This window comes from Emiliania huxleyi (assembly GCF_000372725.1).
Source record: "Emiliania huxleyi CCMP1516 unplaced genomic scaffold EMIHUscaffold_277, whole genome shotgun sequence".
Lineage (NCBI taxonomy): Eukaryota > Haptophyta > Isochrysidales > Noelaerhabdaceae > Emiliania > Emiliania huxleyi.
The window spans coordinates 74,616-92,580 of NW_005199953.1; the positions used below are offsets into that span (position 1 = coordinate 74,616).

At 67.8% G+C, this 17,965-nt stretch overlaps 4 protein-coding genes across 4 annotated transcripts; 2 read left to right on the plus strand and 2 right to left on the minus strand.

The window, feature by feature from the left end:
* Window positions 1–477: 477 nt before the first annotated feature.
* Window positions 478–5,845, plus strand: EMIHUDRAFT_469373 (hypothetical protein; the record flags this gene model as incomplete). The annotated part of the gene is made up of 4 exons (XM_005776580.1): window positions 478–503; window positions 597–713; window positions 1,293–1,314; window positions 3,908–5,845. 4 exons carry the CDS (start codon window positions 478–480, stop codon window positions 5,843–5,845), a joined length of 2,103 nt encoding a protein of 700 aa, XP_005776637.1.
* Window positions 5,846–11,987: 6,142 nt separating this feature from the next.
* On the minus strand, window positions 11,988–13,448 carry EMIHUDRAFT_116057 (hypothetical protein; the record flags this gene model as incomplete). Its single annotated transcript, XM_005776581.1, has 2 exons — window positions 11,988–12,313; window positions 12,632–13,448. The coding sequence occupies 2 exons, from the start codon at window positions 13,446–13,448 to the stop codon at window positions 11,988–11,990; spliced, it is 1,143 nt and encodes a 380-aa protein (XP_005776638.1).
* Window positions 13,449–13,990: 542 nt separating this feature from the next.
* EMIHUDRAFT_443915 (hypothetical protein) lies at window positions 13,991–14,950 on the minus strand. The gene is made up of 2 exons (XM_005776582.1): window positions 14,279–14,950; window positions 13,991–14,195 (listed from the first exon to the last, which is right to left on the minus strand). The coding sequence occupies exons 1-2, from the start codon at window positions 14,927–14,929 to the stop codon at window positions 14,061–14,063; spliced, it is 786 nt and encodes a 261-aa protein (XP_005776639.1). The 5' UTR covers window positions 14,930–14,950; the 3' UTR covers window positions 13,991–14,060.
* A 146-nt stretch (window positions 14,951–15,096) lies between these two features.
* Window positions 15,097–15,617, plus strand: EMIHUDRAFT_238854 (hypothetical protein; the record flags this gene model as incomplete). The annotated part of the gene is made up of 3 exons (XM_005776583.1): window positions 15,097–15,227; window positions 15,454–15,497; window positions 15,592–15,617. The coding sequence occupies 3 exons, from the start codon at window positions 15,097–15,099 to the stop codon at window positions 15,615–15,617; spliced, it is 201 nt and encodes a 66-aa protein (XP_005776640.1).
* Window positions 15,618–17,965: the final 2,348 nt, after the last annotated feature.

Genomic DNA, 17,965 nt, shown 5'->3' on the forward strand with positions numbered 1-17,965 from the left:
CGATGCCTGAAGATCCTCAGTGGCTGCAGCCACTCGCGGCCGCTGCCGAAGGCACCGGTCACACGGACTTCAGCTCGGCACGCGCGCTGCCGGCCGGCGGGCCATGCTCTGGTGGACAGCGTGTTGGTGCTCTAGACCAACGCCAACCCCAACAGAGCTCTCCCTGCCGGCCGCCGCGACGCGACGGCCTGAGCCTCGAGTCTCCTGCTGCAACTCGTTGCTCAGGCTCAGGCCGCCGGGCACGAGGCTCGCCTCGCAGCAGCCCTGGGCGCAGCCCGTGCACGGCTTCGGCGGCCGCCGCTCTCGCCGCCGCCTCCGTCGCCGCCCTGGCGGAGACCGCCCGCGCCGCCTCGGCCGCCGCCGGCTCCGCCGCGTTTGTTGTGGCGGCGGCGCTTGCCCCCCCTCCCCCCGCCGGCGCCCTCAGCAGGCCCGCCGTCAGCCGCTGCAGCCTCCTCGGCCCGCGCGTACACCGCCTCGATGAGGGCGGGGACGTGGCACGCGCGGTGCGGATCGTCCGCCATCGGCCGGCAGGATTTCGAGCAGCACAGCTCGCGCCCCCTCACCTCGCGCCTCACGCCTCCCTCCCACCCTCTCAGGCATTTCTCCTCCCTGCTGCTCGCCGACTCCTCCTCCCCCCGCATGACCGACGACTACCCGACCTTCGGCGACTCCTCCCTCTTCGGCGCCAACGTCTACTACCCGTTCGCGGCCCGGTGAGGGGCGGGAGCGCAGCCATTCCAACGGCTGGGAAAGTTTCTGAACGGCCGTGGCTGCATGCGCCTGCATGCCGGCTTACTAAGGAGGTCCCTCGCTCCCGCTCCTCTCTCGGAAGACGCGCGCCGGCCTGGGGGACTCGCTTGCGATCCCGCTCCAGCCAGAGGCCGCGTGAGGCGTGTGGGACGGCGCACGCTGGGGCTCGGCCCCAAGTGTGCGCTGGCCTCGCGTCTCGAGGGGAGGGCGGCTCGTAACTGAGGTCCGCCGTCAGAGACAGTCGTCCTCGCCTCCCTCCGACGTCCTCTACGAGGGGGGGACTCCGAACGGCCGAGCATGCCCTCGCATGCCGGACAAACAACTAGGTAGGTCATAGACCTCCCCCCCTCTCCGAGGGCAGAGGCTGCCGCCTCTCGGATACTCTCGGCCATTCCAACGGCCAGGCCGCTCGCTTAAGGCTGATTGGCTAGACGAGCGGCCTACCTCCGACAGGGCGGTCCGACAGTGCGTGGATCCGGCCCGCCCCGGCGGGTTACGGTTTAGCGCGCCGACAGACCGCCCTCTCCATCACCCTCGCCCAGGGATCTACAATGCTGTCTTAAGGTCCGACAGGTTCGGCACCGGGCACCGCCTCGGTATACAAAATGCGCCTGCGGGCGGACCCTCACAGATCACAGATCACAAGGCTGCTCGCTGTGAACGGGCGCATCGGGGACACACCGATGGTGGGCAAGTGGGCATGGCTGTGGACGCGCCGCTGCTCGGCCAGCGCGTCGTGCTCGGCGGGCTCTCTTCCCGCCCCGAGCTGAACGGGCAGCGGGGCGTGGCGCAGAGCTTCGAGGGCGGGCGGTACGCGGTGGCGCTCGAGGGCGGCGGCGAGAGCGTGCGGGTGCGGCCGGGTAATCTGTCGCCGGCGGCGGCGGGGCGGGCGTCGAGCGGTGCCGCGGCAGTCTCCGATGAGATCCTCGCAGCGGCTGAGCGAGGCGACGAGGAGGCGCTGCTGGCGTGGCTCGAAGGCGGCGGGCGGGCCGACGCGACGTACGAGAGAGGCGAGCTGAGCGGCCTCACGCTGCTGAAAGCCGCCGCTGGCAACGGCCACGAGCGGGTGGTCGAGCTGCTGCTGCGGCGCGGCGCGGAGATCAACCTGCAGAGCGGCAGCGGCTACACCGCGCTGATGAACGCCGCCAGCAACGGCCACGAGCGGGTGGTCGATTTGCTGATTCGGCACGGCGCTGAGGTCAATTTGCAGAGCAGCAACGGCCTCACCGCGCTGATGCTCGCCGCTTGCAGCGGCCACGAGCGGGTGGTCGAGCTGCTGCTTCAGCACGGCGCTCAGGTCAATTTGCAGAGCAGCAACGGCGGCACCGCGCTGATGGGCGCCGCCATCCGAGGCCACCCCGCCGTCGTGCGGCGCTTGCTGCGGGCGGGCGCGGACACGGCGGCGCGCAGTGCGAGCGGCGAGACGGCGCTGCAGCTGGCCAAGGAGGAGGACCACGCCGAGTGCGTCGAGGCCTTCAAGAAGCACGTTCAGGAGGTGGTGGCGGGACGGCCCACGGCGACGGCAGTCGGCGGCGAAGGCGCAGGCGGCGCTTCCTCCGGCGGCGCTTCCTCGGCTGGATCGAGAGTCGCGGAGACGCCATCTCCAGCGTTGGCGGCGGGGCGGGCGCCGAGCGGTGTCGTGGCAGTCTCCGATGAGGTCGTCGCAGCAGCGCAGCGTGGCGAGGAGGAGGCGGTGCTGGCGTGGCTTGAGGGCGGCGGGCGGGCCGACGCGACGTACGAGAGAGGCGAGGTGAGCGGCCTCACGCTGCTGATGGGCGCCGCCAACTACGGCCACGAGCAGGTGGTCGAGCTGCTGCTGCGGTGCGGCGCGGAGATCAACCAGCAGAACGGCAAAGGCGGCACCGCGCTGATGGGCGCCGCCTGCACTGGCCACGAGCGGTTGGTTGACTTGCTGATTCGGCGCGGCGCTGACCTCAACCTGCAGAACAGCAACGGTCGCACCGCGCTGATGCTCGCCGCCAACTACGGCCACGAGCAGGTGGTCGAGCTGCTGATGCGGCGCGGCGCTGCTGTCAATCTGCAGGACAGCGGCGGCGGCACCGCGCTGATGCACGCCGCCAGCAACGGCCACGAGCGGGTGGTCGACTTGCTGATTCGGCACGGCGCTGAGGTCAATTTGCAGAGCAGCAACGGCGGCACCGCGCTGATAGCCGCCGCCGGATTCGGCCACGAGCGGGTGGTCGACTTGCTGATACGGGTGGTCGACTTGCTGATCAACCTGCAGAACAGCAAAGGCTACACCGCGCTGATAGCCGCCGCCCTCTTCAACCGCCCCGCCGTCGTGCGGCGCTTGCTGCGGGCGGGCGCAGACACGGCGGCGCGCAGTGCGAGCGGCGAGACGGCGCTGCAGCTGGCCAAGGAGGAGGACCACGCCGAGTGCGTCGAGGCCTTCAAGAAGCACGTTCAGGAGGTGGTGGCGGGAAGGCCCACGGCGACGACAGCCGGCGGCGAAGGCGCAGGCGGCGCTTCCTCCGGCGGCGCTTCCTCGGCTGGATCGAGAGTCGCGGAGACGCCATCTCCAGCGTTGGCGGCGGGGCGGGCGCCGAGCGGTGGCGTGGCAGTCTCCGATGCGGTCGTCGCAGCGGCTGGGCGAGGCGAGGAGGAGGCGGTGCTGGCGTGGCTCGAGGGCGGCGGGCGGGTCAACGCGACGTACGAGAGAGACGGCGTGAGCGGCCTCACGCTGCTGATGCACGCCGCCATCAAAGGCCACGAGCAGGTGGTCGAGCTGCTGCTTCGGCACGGGGCGGAGATCAACCCACAGAACAGCGTCGGCGACACCGCGCTGATGGACGCCGCCGGCATCGGACACGAGCGGGTGGTCGATTTGCTGATTCGGCACGGCGCTGAGGTCAATTTGCAGAGCAGCAACGGCGGCACCGCGCTGATAGCCGCCGTCCTCTTCAACCGCCCCGCCGTCGTGCGGCGCTTGCTGCGGGCGGGCGCAGACACGGCGGCGCGCAGTGCGAGCGACGAGACGGCGCTGCAGCTGGCCAAGGAGGAGGACCACGCCGAGTGCGTGCGCGCCCTCGAGGAGCATGCGGCGGCGGCGGCGGCGGAGACGGCGGCGGCGAGGGAGGCGGAGAGAGCGGCGGCAGAGGCGGAGGCGGCGCGGCATGCCGAGGCGCTGCTGGCGGAGGAGGAGGCGGAGAAGGAGGAACGCGTCAAGGAGAGCAAGAAGAAGAAGAAGAAGAAGAAGAAGAAGAGCGGCGGCGGCGAGGCAGACAACGCGGCGCCTGGCCCCAGCGCCACCGCCGTTCTGCCGCCGCCAACCCCACCGCCAGCCCCATCTCCTCCGCCCGCCGACGCAGCCGCCATCGCCGCGGCGGACGAGGCGCTGCAGCAGGCCGTGGCCGCTGGCTCGTACGAGGGCATGGCCAGCGCGCTGGAGGCGTGCAGCGGCCTCGCGAGCCCGGCGGTGCTGGCGGCGGCGAGGCGCGCGCGCGACAAGCTCAAGGAGGCGCGGAAGCGGGACAGCCAGCGGCTGCGCAAGGCGCATGGCGCGGCGATGGGCGCGCTCAAGTCGCTCGACACAGCGGAGGGCCCCTCCGCGCTCCGAGCGGGCATCGCCGCCGCCAAGGCGCACGTGGGCGTGCTGCCTGCCTTGGCCGAGGAGGTGAGCGCGGCAGAGTCGAAGCTGGGAGAGCTGTCTGTCGCCGCGGCGGAAGAGGCGGCTGTGGCTCGGCCCGTCGAGATAGCCTTGTCGGACCTCGCCGCGGCTACGGACGGGTTTGCCGACGGCAAGCTGATTGGCAGCGGCGGATTCAGCCATGTCTACGAGGCGTCGGCCGACCTCCACCTCTCCCTCGCCGCGCCTCCGCAGCTGCGCCACTTGCCGCTCGTCGTCAAGCGGGCAAAGTCGGGCCAGTCCGGCGGCTTGTCGCGGGCGGAGCTCGAGGTCAAGCTGCTCAAGGCGGTGAGCCACCCGCACTTGCTGCCGCTGCTCGGCTACTGCCTCTCGCCCGACGGCGTCTGCCTTCTCTCGCCGCTGATGCGCGGCGGCTCGCTCGAGGCGCGGCTGCGCATCTCAGATCCCGACCGCGCTGCGCAGCTCCGGCGGCTGGGCATGGCGGAGGCGCCGAGGCCGCTGATGTGGCGGCAGCGGGTGCGTATCGCGTCCGAGGCGACCGAGGCGCTCGTCTACCTCCACTCGAAGGGCATCGTGCACCGCGACGTCAAGCCGGACAACATCCTGCTCGACGAGAAGCTGACCGCTGTCCTGGCCGACACGGGCTTCGCCAAGGACCAGCGTCCCGACGCGTCTGTCCGCTGCCGCTCGACTGCCGCCCTTTACATGACCACGGGCTACCTCTGCCCCTCCATCATCAAAGGGGGCGAGTACTCGAGCAAGACGGACGGCTACGCCATCGGCATCACCCTCCTCGTCTGCCTCACCAACCGGTCCGAGGTGCAGCTCACCGACCGGTGCGAGGACGAGTTCGACGAGCTCTGGACCAACATCGACGCGTCCAAGGTCGCCGACGCGGCGGCGGGGTGGACCGCCGCTGCTGCGCGCGCTGTCAAGGACCTCGCGCAGGCGGGGGACGGGCAGAAGAGCCTCTGCCACAACAGCCTGCGCAACCGCTGCACGCTGCCCGAGGCGCTCACGACGCTCCGGGCGCTGCTGTCTGGCGCGCAGGGCGGAGCGGGCATGGAGGAGGCTGCGCCGGCACCTGGAGACGAGGCCGCTGCGGCGGCCGCTCGCACCACCGGCTACGAGCCTTCGCCGCTCTCGGTGCAGGTGCGCGGCATGCGCACCTCCGGCGACGCGCAGGCGCGCATCCAGGACAACATGCTGCTCGCCTTCAAGACGCTGATGCCGCGCCTCGACGCCGTCTACGCCTCGCGCTCTGCGGCGGCGCCCGACGGCTTCGAGGAGCGCATCAACTTTTGGCACCGCGAGTGCGGTTTGCCGGCCGAGCTGCGGAGCCAGCTGCACTCGCTGCGCATCTGGGCGAATGCCGCGCGGCACCACGACGCGGCGAGGTGGAGGAGGGACGGGCCGCGCAGCGAGGAGGCGGCGTCGCGGCTCATTGCGACGGCGACGGAGGCGATCGGGGCGCTCGAGGCGGGATGAAAGGGGTGCGCTATTTTTGTGTAGTTTCATACCTAGTCCGTTTTCCATTGTGTACCTGGTCCGTCTGACTATATGCTGCGAATTGCGTCTCGGCCGCCTCGCGGCGCCCCCTGAGCCTAGCGAGGGGCTGTGAGGGTACCTAGCACCTACTAGTGGTGTATTCTGACCGGCCTGAGCCCAAAAAGCCGCGCCGAAGTCGCCACGGTCCGACAGTGGCGTGGCACGGTCGAACTGGCGCCGCTGCTGAAACGCGCGGTTCGCCGTTCGGGGGTCGGCGGGACGGAACGGCCGTTCAGGGAGCCGCGTGAGCAACAATCGACCCCGTGCGACCCCAGATGTCATAAAAACATGTTAGACATCTCTCACACACGCATACCAAGGTCACGGCGCCGGACAAGCGCCGAGTCGTCGCCGCGAATAGCGCTGCTGCGCCATTCGCGGCGCGCGGAGAGCGGTGGGGCGAGCGAGGGAGGGGCGCGGCGCGCCTCTTCAGACCCACCGGTGCCACGGGCAGAGCTTGACGACCTGTTGCTTTACGTAGTCAGCAAAGTCGGCATTGCTGCGCTCCATCTTTTTCCACGGCGCTCCCTTAACGTTTTTTGTCTCACTGGTAATGTGTACGTGAGTGAGTGAGTGAGTATTCTTGATACGAAACCACGACGACACACACCAGTCGACTCGCATCGGTTGCCTCCATGAACGGCGGAGCTATTCTCGCGCCCACACCACACCTGGCTCCAACGTGGACACGCCCATAGCTGGGGACACTACTAGGTCACGCATGGCATCAGAAGTTTTATCTCTGGGCCCCGAAAGGCATCTCTAGCACACACACACACACACACGCAATGTGTACAACTGTAAAAGTGCCAAGGGTACGAGGTTTTCCCGCCGCCGGCGTGCTTTCCCGCGTGCGCCTCGAGATCTCCGCCCGCCGCTGCCCGGGCCCGCCGCTACAGCTCCTGGCCACCACCGCAGCTGCAGCTGCTCGCGCCACCGCCGCTGCGCCGACCCATGTCGGAGCCGTACATCCCCTTGCCACCCATGGACCATGTGACGAGGACCGTTGGACCTTTCCCAACGCTGCGGTTCGGCGTGGGCGATCGAGTCGAGTGCAACATGGGCTCGACAAGTGAGAAAGAGTGGACGCTCGGGACGGTCGAGCGACTGTTCTATCGGGAGCGGAACTTCCCCTCGGGCATGTGCGCGCCCTACCAAGTGTTGCTCGACGATGGAACGTCGCTCATCTACGCCACGCACGACAATGATCACTTCATCCGCGCGTCGGCCGAACCGCCCAAGCGTGACTGGTCCGGCCGCCCAGCGGGCATGATCGACCCGCGCATGCCGCCAGAGATGAAGGCAGAGAGGTACGTCGAACTCGCGCTGGCTCCGTCGGGCCAGGCGATGCTGATGGGCGAGGAGGCGATGGTGTTTGATAGCATGGGCAGCGGCCCGATGGACGGCCCGTTGGGGAACTGCAACGCTGACGAGCTGGAGGTGATTGCCTCGATTATGGGGCTCAGCCGGATGCTGGAAGCCAACCCGGACTCTGTCGCGATCCAAATCACGCTGGCGATGCAGCGCTCGCCCGCCTTTTTCGGCGTGCTGTGCAGCTTCATCGCCTACACTCCCGACCTGCGCGAGAATGAGAACGACGCAAAGGCCCACACCCGTTGGGGCTTTGAAGGCGATCTGAAGGGGTCTGACTGGCCGGTCGAGGGAGACTATGCGCCCCAGCAAGTGTACGACGGAACCAACTACAAGGGGGAGCAGTGCTTTCCGGTTCGGCTGTGTGAGTTCACGCCCGAGACTCCCGGCGAGGGCGGGGCGCCGTTCAAGTGCGTGGAGCGCTACCTGGAGCTATCGCCGCCGCAGCGCTCCAAGAGCTACTTCCGCGTGATGTCCGGCGCCCTCGAGCTGCTCGGGCTCATCGCCGACGTGCAGTGGCCGGGCTCCGATCAGACATTTCGCCGGCTCTGCGCGTGCGCGTCCTTCGTGCCATGCGTCCAACGGCTGATGGAGCTCGTCGCCCGTTGGGACGAGGCCGTGCCGTATTCGATGCCCGCCTTTGCGCTGCGCGTGCTCGCCAACTTGTGCGGCTCTGTCGCCGCGCCGCGCGTGCGCTGGCTGGTTCGTGCGTGGCACGTGTTCGAGCGTCGCTACGACGCGGCGGCCGCGCAGTGGGAGAAGGTGCCGGCGGATATTGCGGCCGACCCTCGCGCGGGCGGCTTCTTCGGCGTGCTTTCTCGCTGCACGACGGGCGGCCTGGGGGACGCGGATGACGCGCGCAACGCTCGCGTGCTGATGGTGGCCGCGCAGGGCGGCGCGTCGGCCATCGAGCGATGTGGCCGCCCGGCCTTTCCCGCGCTGCCGCCGCCGCCGCCCGACGTGGAAGCGTGCCTGGACGAGCTGCTAGCGGCGAGCGGCGGCGTGGCGCTGAGCGACGCCGACACGGACGAGCTCGCGTGCGCGGACGACTTGGCGCGCAACGCCGCAATCCTCTTCCTCCTCGACTCGCGGTTTCTGCCTACCGGCCGCCGTGTGGTGGTGCACGGCGTCGTCTCCCGGCCGGATCTCAACGGCGCGGTGGCCGTCGTCGCAGCACCAAGGACGCGCGCGCCCGGTGACCACGCCAAGCCGCTACGCTATCCCGTGCGACCCCTCGGCGCTGAGGACGCTCTGATGCTCCGGCCGCGCAACTTACGGCTAGCTGGCAGCGGCGATGCGCCGTGCCAGGGGAAGGGCAGAGGCAGGAAGAAGAGGGCCTCCTGAAGTGGCGCGGGTGGGGGCTGCATTGTGTGTGAGTGTGCTCACTTTCACTCACTCACTCACTCACTCTGCTCACTTCACTTCACTCACTCACTCACTCACTTCTCTCTCCCTCTCTCTCTCCCCCCCCCTCTCTCTCTCTCTCTCTCTCTCTCTCTCTCTCTCTCTCTCTCTCTCACTCACTCACTCACTCAGCGCTCACTCACTCACTCACACCACACACACTCACGGGAGGCTGCATACCTGCAGGGGAAACCATGGAAGGATTTGTCTGCGGCCGGGCGCTTCCCTCTCGCCATGTAAAAAGAAAGAAAGAAACAAGAGTCGCGGGTTTTATCTGCGCAAACCTGACGGCATCGGCCGCCGACGGAACGTTGGGAAGAGGCACGAGGAGGGTGGCGACCTCGACCGACTATGGAGGACCCGTCGCCAGACGACGCAGGGCGGACGACGGGGAGGCGGAGCAGACGCGCAGGGCGAGACGAGGGAGGGAGCAGGATGTTGCGGAGATCAGCAGGAGGATGTACGACGAGATTAGGAGCAGCAGCGACCCGAGGGACCATGTGGAAGACGGCTAGTGCTAGTCCCCCATCGGGAGGACGACCCCTGTGTGGAGAAATTTACCTTACCTTACCTTACCTTACCTTATCATCCTTTGGAGCTACATGAGCCTTGAGACTGGTCAGATTCTCCAAGATATTGGAGTTTCAGCCACGATTTCACAACTTTGGGGGCAAAATCGGCTCTCTGGCGGCTATTCCTAGCCCACGAACTGCTGGGGGATGCCCACCGGGGGGGGGGGGGGTCCGAAGGCTTCACCAGCACATGCTAGGGGGGGTGGGGCGTGCAGAGAAGTGCGCCCCCCTCCCTGGAAGCGATGTGCGCCTGCTCCTGGTGTGCTCGCTCGGGCCAAGTGATGATACCGTGTAGCACCTTAGCTCCGCGCACTCCACACCACTCACGATGAGGGAGAACGAGGTCTGGGTTGCTCAACGAAACGGGCCATGCCACGCCGCACGCAGCGCCGTTTGTGGAGATGCGCCACTGCGGCTGGCACGCCGCGCCCCCGTATTGCAACGTGTCGATGCGTGATGATCAGGGTCCACCCACGGAAAGAAGAAAAACGGCCGGCCGTGGCGCTGGCGGGAAGGCGGCCGCAACCGCCCCTTTGCGTGGGGTGGGGTGCTCCACCAGGCCCAGGCCACCACGCCTACCCCTACTCTGAGATCATGAGGCGCGCCTCCAAGCCCAAGACAACGCAGTCGCGCGGCATCAGCAAGCCCAGCGTGCAGCGCCTCGCCGCCTCGCCGGCTCTGCACCCACCTCCGAAGAGCGAATTTTACATTGGCGAGGATTCGCGGCTGAAGGCCGTCGAGGATGTGGACGTCTTTAGTCGCCACCCCTCTCCACGTGCTCTCGGCGGCGCGGCAGACGCAGCGAGCAAATTTCCGGGCGGCCGCACCACGGCTGGCTACCCCTATCTCTTGCAACGGCTCTCCGACCACGTCTACAGCGTGTGCGCGTACTGCCGCGACCCTTCCCTGGGCGCCCGCTTCGTCTTCAAAAAGATCAAGGGCTTCAAGAGGGCGGTGTGGGTCCCGCCGCCAAACTGCGGCCTAGGCGGTACTGACGCGCCGGCTGGCGCGGCCGTGGTGGACACGCTCCACTTGCACATGGTCGACAAGAGCAACGGCCGCTCGAGGCTGACCGGGGAGGCACTTTGCCGCTCCGTCTCCTCCGAGACGACGCACCTCTTCATCAACTCGTTCAAGGACGCCCCCGCCCTCGCCGACGCAATCTCGCGGTGCGGCGCGCTGCAGGTCGTCACCATCTTCGAGTCGAATGTCTCCCAGGCCGTCGTCGAGGCCCTTGCGGCCAAAGGCGCCAGCCTGCGCGGACTGCTGATCGACAAGTGCACGCCCGACGGGCTCGGCACCGGAGACGGCTGCTGGGCGTCGCTCTTCGCGGCGTCGCCCGGCCTCCTCTGGTGCACGCTCAACATGTCGGTCGGATGGCCCTTTGGCGCACACTCGTGGGAGACCCTCCCGACCTCGCTGCGAGCGCTCTCGGTGACGCAGCCCATGTACGGCGTCGGCGCGGCACAGCCCGCCGAGGTCGAGGCGCTGGCCACGGCGGCGAAGCGGCTTCCGGCGCTCAAGTGGCTCAAGATCGGCAACGCCGACCCCGGGCTGTGATGACCTGGGGCAGACAGGCGGCTGTGCTGCGGGTGCTGGCCCCTAAGACTGGTGTGTCCCTGCCATTCCCCACGCGTCACACTCTGCGCTCTGCCGCCGGGGCCGACGACGGTGCGACGGGATCCTGTGCTTTCTTTATTTCTCGGGTCCGAGGGCAGCCTCAACTGGAGTAGGGAAATTTGGATTTTGGTCAAACGCCTGCTGGGGGCAGCTTCGCGGAAGTATTCCGGAAGCCAGATGATCCCCCAGCAGGCACACACACACGGAGGTGACAGGGGATGGTGGTGGGTTCAAGCAAAGAAGGGGAGGGAGAGAGCGACGCGGCGAGCGCAGGCGGCGAGCGTGCACGTCGCCTGTGCGGCGTCTTGTTCACTCCCCTTTGAGCTACCTTTGTGCCCCCTTAGGGGCACCCCTCCTGCGCTGCGCGTATGGTCACCCCTCCCTTCCGCCCTGTTGTTTTGGATGCCCCGCTCCGAGAAAGCATGTCTCGCAGCTGCGAGAAAAGACCTTCTCGGGTCCGAGGGCCGCCTCAACTGGAGTAGGGAAATTTGGATTTTGGTCAAACGCCTGCTGGGGGCAGCTTCGCGGAAGTATTCCGGAAGCCAGATGATCCCACTTGTCAACAGCAGGCGCCAGCGCCAATCAAATCTCCCTAGTGATGTTGACAACGGGCAGTCGAGATGGGCAATCTGACCATGAGTCGTTCATCAGGGGATGAACTCCACGTAGTAGTTAATGGATTCCGATCGGCCAACCGTCTCGCGACAGAGCCACCGAAGAACAGTGGGAGGGCTTTACCGACCCGACTCGGCTGAGCCGTCGGTGCCCGCCGCCCTCGCACGCCCATAGGACGACGATGACGACAGCAGGAGCTCGGCGCGAGCCGATTTAACTCCTGCCCCATTGTTGTAAGGTGCGTATGGCTCGGAACGTGAAGCGATGTAGTAGCTCGAATTGGCGTGAACACCGGCTTGCTGCGCGGCGGGTCAACCCCATTATGCGCAGTCATCCGGAATTCACCCAATCGTTGAGCTGAGTTGCCCCGACGGTAGGATGCCGTGTCAAGGCCCAGCTGGGCGCTAGGCGCCCCGCCGCACTGGCGCAGGGCGCGACGGCAGTGGCGGCGGTTTGTGCTGACGGCGGCAGCGCTTCGGAGCGGGAGCGACGGGCCACTGTCAGGACAAATCGTCGGGCGCCAGGCAAAATGCGGGCGCGCTGCCGCCGCGGCGCGAACGAGCCCGAGCGAGGCGCGCGCCAGCGCCGCTCGCCGAGCCGCCGTCGGCGGTAGCGACCGCGCCAGGGACTGGCCGGCGAGCGAGCGCGGTCGACGAAGAGGTGAAGCGCCCGCGACAGAGCAGGATGAACTGGCGGGCCAAATCGTCGGGCGCCAGGCAATGCGGGCGCGCTGCCGCCGCGGCGCAGACGTCGGCGGCGAGGAGCTCGAGCGCCCCCAGCGTGTTAGCGAAGCGAAGCCAGCGTGCCATGGTTGCCGACGGCTCACCTATAGGTGTATATTATAGAGCCATCACCGAGGCTGGCTGGAATTTTAGAGCCATCACCTTGGGCTGGTCCGGTATTTGGGGGCTGGAGTCGTCACCCAGGTAGGAGCTCCGATGGAAGGTATTTTAAGGACAGTCACCCGTGTCTGTTGCAGCCACCGCACTCGGTGAGCGCAGCGAGGCGGCATGTTCGACCAGCGCGGCCACCACGGACTGCGGGGACGCGCCGTTGGCAGAGGCAGCGGCCAAGACAGCCTGCCTCGGGGCAAGCGAGGCCTCCACGCGCCGCACGGCGGTGGCAAGCGGCGTGGTGGGCGCACTCATGCGCGCGTCCGGCAGGAGCGCGGTGGCGAGGGCGAACACGAGGTCGCGCGCTTCCCCCCCCCGCCGGACGTCGCCGAGGACTGAGAACAGGAGCGGGGCGCCGGGGGCGAGCAGGTAGAGGCGCTTATCCTCGACGCTGCGGCGGCCAGCGTCGTCGCGCAAGTAGGTCGCCGCATCGCGCGCCTCCTCCAGCCACTGCGGCCCCGCAGCGTTGGGGGCGCAGAGCGAAGGGGGCAGCGCGCCCTCCAGCGCGAGCACGTAGTCCTTAAAATAGCTCGCCAGTAGTTGCGGGTTAGCACTCGGGGGGAGGCCGTACGCGGAGATGCAGCCGCTGGCGAGAAGGTGGGCGCCGAGCTGCACCTGCGACCCCGCGCGATCGCGCTCGGTCTGCCCAAGGCAGGGGCCGAGCATGCCGGAGAGGTAGGCGATCACGGTCCACGGCGCGTCCCCCTCGACCTCTAGGGTGGAGAGCGGGGTGCAGGCCAGCGGGGCGAGGCATGGCGCGAGGGCCGCGCGCGCAGCCGCCGCCGGCCTCGCCGCAGACGCCGCGGCGCTGGCTCGGCGAGGCGCCCCGCGCTGCGCATGAGCAGCATCCCCCGCCAGCGCGGCCGCGGCGGCGAGGCCCCCCACCGGGAGGAGATCGGGCTCCTTCACCTCCAGCGCCGCTGGCGACACATCGAGGCGGTCGATCGCCAGCTGTAGTGCAGCCGAAGAGGAGAAGGGGGCCGCGTCGAGGAGCCCGCACGTGAGCAGCTCGTTCAGAAAGCGAGCCCACGCGGTTCCGGTGAGAGCGAGGTCCAGCGGGCAGACCATCGGGGCGGGAGTACCGGCGGGGGGCGCCGCGAGGCGCAGCCGCCGGCCAAAGACGCGCAGCATCGCGTGGTGCGGAAGCTGCACGCGCGCTGCTCCGCTCGGCGCAGCCGCAACCGGCCCCCAGCGGAGGACGGCAGTAGCCACCACCAGCGGGTGGGCAGCGGGGCCCTGGACGGGGGCGTCGGGCCCCGCGTGAACGCAGTGCACATCGATCGGCGGTACTGCCGCGGCCATCGCGCCCGACAGGGGCCGAGCGCGGCTCGCAGAAGCTCTCTTTATTCCCTAGTTCAAGCAAAGAAGGGGAGGGAGAGAGCGACGCGGCGAGCGCAGGCGGCGAGCGTGCACGTCGCCTGTGCGGCGTCTTGTTCACTCCCCTTTGAGCTACCTTTGTGCCCCCTTAGGGGCACCCCTCCTGCGCTGCGCGTATGGTCACCCCTCCCTTCCGCCCTGTTGTTTTGGATGCCCCGCTCCGAGAAAGCATGTCTCGCAGCTGCGAGAAAAGACCTTTTGTGTTCACTTTCCATTCTTTTCCAACCTTTCTTCATTAACTCGAGGCTGTCTGTATCATGGAACCTAACCTAGACGCGGAAATGTGCAACTGCCAACTCTCGCTCACGAGCCGCCTCCACCCAACTTCCCGTCGAGCAGCAGCAGCAGCGCGTCGACGCTCCCAACCAGTGCGACTCCCACGACGAGGAGGGCCGCTCGGAGCTCGAACAGCTTCGCCTCGAGCGACGCGACGAGCACCTGCCGGCATGGGGGTGTCACCATCAGATGGCATGGGCTGGTTCGCAACGCCTCTCACCCCTAGCGACGCACAGCCAGAGGACCTGCCCGAGTAGCCCGCCGAGCCCGACGCCCTGCTGCTCGTCCGCGCGCCCGGCGGCGGCGGCGGGCGGCGCGGGCTCGTTGACTCGCACGACCGGGCCGCCGTCCCGCCTCGCCGCCTCGGCCGCCTCGGCCAGCTTGGCGATGCCCGGGTCGGAGGTCACGCCGGACAAGTCGAGCGCAGCCCGCAGCAGGGCGCCTTGCGGCCCGTCGACCTGCTGAAGCGTCTCTAGGCTGCGCCGCACGTCGGAGAGCATCCGCTCGCCGGCCGCGCGGTCGCGATCCTCGCCCAGCACGCCCGTCGCGGCGCGCACCGTTGACGCGACGAGCCCGCTTCCCAGCAGCGCCGCCTCTGCCGCCCACAGCACACCGAGCGTCCCGCCGAGCAGCGCGCCGCCCGAGACGTCGACAGCGGTGAGAGCGCCGTCGATCAGGCCGCGAGCAGGAAACGCGGCGTGCAGAGCCGACCCGGCCGCCACGCCTGCAGCGGTGCCGCACAGCGTTCTCAGAAAGGCAGCCTGCGCCGCCTGCAGCGCCTTCGGAGGCGAAGGCGCATGCAGTTCGACACCTCGCCGCCGATGGTGGGCGCTCCGATGGTGGGCGCTCCGACGGTGGGCTCCTTGCCAACCGAGGGCTGGTAAGAGGAGGAGCATGGTGGTGGAGATTTGGGCGCCCGCACGGCGGCACGGCTTTGCTTTGCTGGGGGTGGGGTGGCCCGCTATGATGAAGGGGTAGCCCCATCCCCACGCCCAACGATCTGCGCCAGCTCGCCGGATGCCCCGCACCGGAACTCGACCGTCCATCCAGGCGGCTTCCCGTCATGGTGGACCTCGCAAGGCTGGAGAACCTGAAGAGGCTGCTCAACGACGGCACGCTGACTCGGGAGGAGTTTGAGGCGCTCAAGCAGAAAGAGTTGCAGGCGGACGGCACCGAGCGCGGCTCCGACCGCAGGTCAGACTATGCCTCGGAACGCTCCGCCTCGCCCGCGCCAGTCATCGGCGCGCCTCAGAAAATGATACTGGAGTGTAAAATTCTCTGGATTTAAAGATGGCTAAAGTGACGAGATTTGGTTTCTGTCGCAGCTTGGAAGCTGTTCACAGCGAATCCACTGCATTTGCATTTTCCCCACTCTCAGGATTGCCCGCGCCGCGACTTTTTTTTCGCCCGCCCGAAAAAGAAATCCAGCCATGCATTACGTCATGCGTGACGTCATCCATACTGGTACTCCCCTACCCCCACGTGACCTGACACTGCTGTGAATACGTCCCGAACCCACACTGTGACCTCGTAGCATATGTGAATGACTGCGCTCTAGAGTGGCCACTGAAGCTGCCCGAATAGACATCTCACACCGGGATCTCACATGTCTTCGAAGCGAGGCGGCACAAAAGCATCAACCGAGCTCTAGATTGCCATACGTTAGTTTGCGGATCCCGGTGTGAGATGTTGAGCTTGAGCGTTGAGGGTGACAGTGAGGCGCTGAGCCTGAGGCGCTGAGGCTCTGACGCCTGATATGGGAGAAAAGACTCGCGCCGCGCGCACACACTGCGTGAGCGAAAACAACTCCACCGCATCTCAGAGCCAGGCAGAGTGCAAAAAGGCGCACCCTTTCAGTCTCCGTGGTATGAGAATCAAACTCCGGGGACCACGCCACACTCCCTCGTCCCTGAACCGGGCTGAACGCACACGGGGTGTGGGTGACGACCGTCGACCGCGACTCCAACATCCGCTCGCAGAGCGGCCCCGGCCTCCCTGCCCCCCCCCCCCCCCACTGTGCCGCCTCACTGTCTTTTCCCGTGCGTCCCCTTCTCCCCACGCTGCGACTCCCCTTGTCCGGGTGCGCCTTGCTCGCGCATCCCGATCGCGTCAATCGCGACGTGACGCGCTGTACGTGCAGACAGCGAGCAGCGACCCCCCACCCGCCCACCGCCCCTCACTCCGTCTCGCGGCACTGCCTCTTGATGCAGCGCCGCAGCTCGCCCGGAGCGAGCATGTAGCTGCCGAGTCCGTCCCGGTGGATGTGCGCCGCAGCCTCCGTGCCGGCCTGGGGAGGGAGGTAGGCAGGGAGGGAAGTGAAGACCAGTCTGATCAGCGACTGGACACCACGCGCGGTGTGGGGTGGATGCAACTAGGGATGCAAGCGAGGCGGAGAGACGGCCACACTTGAGCGACGCACACAGACACACACTAGACACTGAGCCAGCTGACACTGCCACACATCCCGAGTGGGCGTACGGCACTACGCTCTACTCGGGGCAGCGTCCCCCCCCCCCCCAGCGCCAAGCACGTAACGCCCACGACCAGGCACGTCACGCGTGAGGGCTGGAGCAGGCTGCTCCGCGCCTCTAGCAGACTCGCCGGCCGCGAGGCACGGACGAGAGTGTGTGGGGGGTCAGGCGAGGTGTCTGTCAGGAGCGCACGGCACTACGCTGCCCGCGCCTCCGCGTAGTACTTGCACGTGGAGTACCGGACGGTGCGGTAGAAGCCCGACGCCTACGGGAAGGGCGGGGAAGGGGGAAGGGAAGCTTCTCCCCGCACGCACAAGGTGTGGCGGGCCAAGGGCCAGGCAGCCCTCGCATCTATCTACACCCGGACACGGGGGCAGGAGCTGGCCCGGCATTCACTGGGCAAGGCCACGGACGGCGGGTGAGCGACCCTGCCCCTCCCTCCCAACAGCCCAACTCCCGCACACACGCGCAATCGCACCCTGCCACTCCCTGCCCCTCCCCCTCCCTCGCTGCCCCTCCCTCGCCCCTCCCTACCCCTCCCTGCCCCTCCCGCCGCAGTTTCTCCCGCACACAGTGTCTCGGAAGGTGTCCCACACACCTTCTTGGAGCTGCGCGCCTTCTTGAGCAGAAGCTTCGTGAGCTCGAGCCGCGTCGCCTGCTCACGCGGCCGCGGTCTGTCGTCTCTCTCCTTCCCTTTCCTCTGGCACTGGTGCTGCTATTCCCGCCGCCCCCAGTCCCCGTGTGGATTTGATTATATAAGCCAGATCTCCTGTCGCCAGTCGCTTGAGTGTGGATAGGTTAGAGGGGTAGGATGGGGGTCCGACGATGGGAAGCAAGCTGCCTACTACTGCTACTACCAGTACTCCTAGCCGCCTCCGCACGCTTGTCGAGGCTGGCCAGCCCGGCGTCGTCTGACACGGAGGGGAGGGGAGGGTGTGAGGCACGCACCAGGGGGTGAAGGGGCAGGGCGAGGGCGAGGCGTGGCGGCAGGCGTGGCGGCGAGCGGGCAGCAGCGAGGTGTGAGGCAGGGCAATCGGCGGCGAGCGGGCAGCAGCGAGGGTGTGACGGCGGCAAGGGGGGGGGGGGGGGGGGGGCACTCGTGCGCGGGTAATCTCGTCGTAATCTCGTCACAATCTCGGGGAATCTCGGGTAATCTCGGGCTCTTGCCTGGCGCGAGCCGCGCGCCGACGCCCATGCCTACCGTGCTGAATACGCCAACCTCGGGGCGGGAGTGCAGTGTATTCCGCACCGCGGTGTATTCAGAGCACCGCGTGAGTACGAGGGGGTACGGAGACAACGAACACGGCTGAATCCCTCTGTGGCCTCTCGAGCGCTAGATGGAGTACAAGAGTCGCGTCTTCCGCTTCTACCGAGATACGGGGAGATACGGGGAGATATACGGGGAGATGTGGGGAGATGTGGGGAGATGTGGGGAGGTGTGGGGAGATATGGGGAGATGTG

What these genes read in the sequence shown, in the direction of transcription:
- EMIHUDRAFT_443915 (XM_005776582.1), bottom strand. Translation starts at nt 14,929, where the DNA reads ATGCTCCTCCTCTTACCAGCCCTCGGTTGGCAAGGAGCCCACCGTCGG. An exon ending in TCGGCGGGCTACTCGGGCAG is followed by an intron (nt 14,196 to 14,278) that starts GTCCTCTGGCTG and finishes CCATGCCGGCAG; the next exon opens with GTGCTCGTCGCGTCGCTCGA.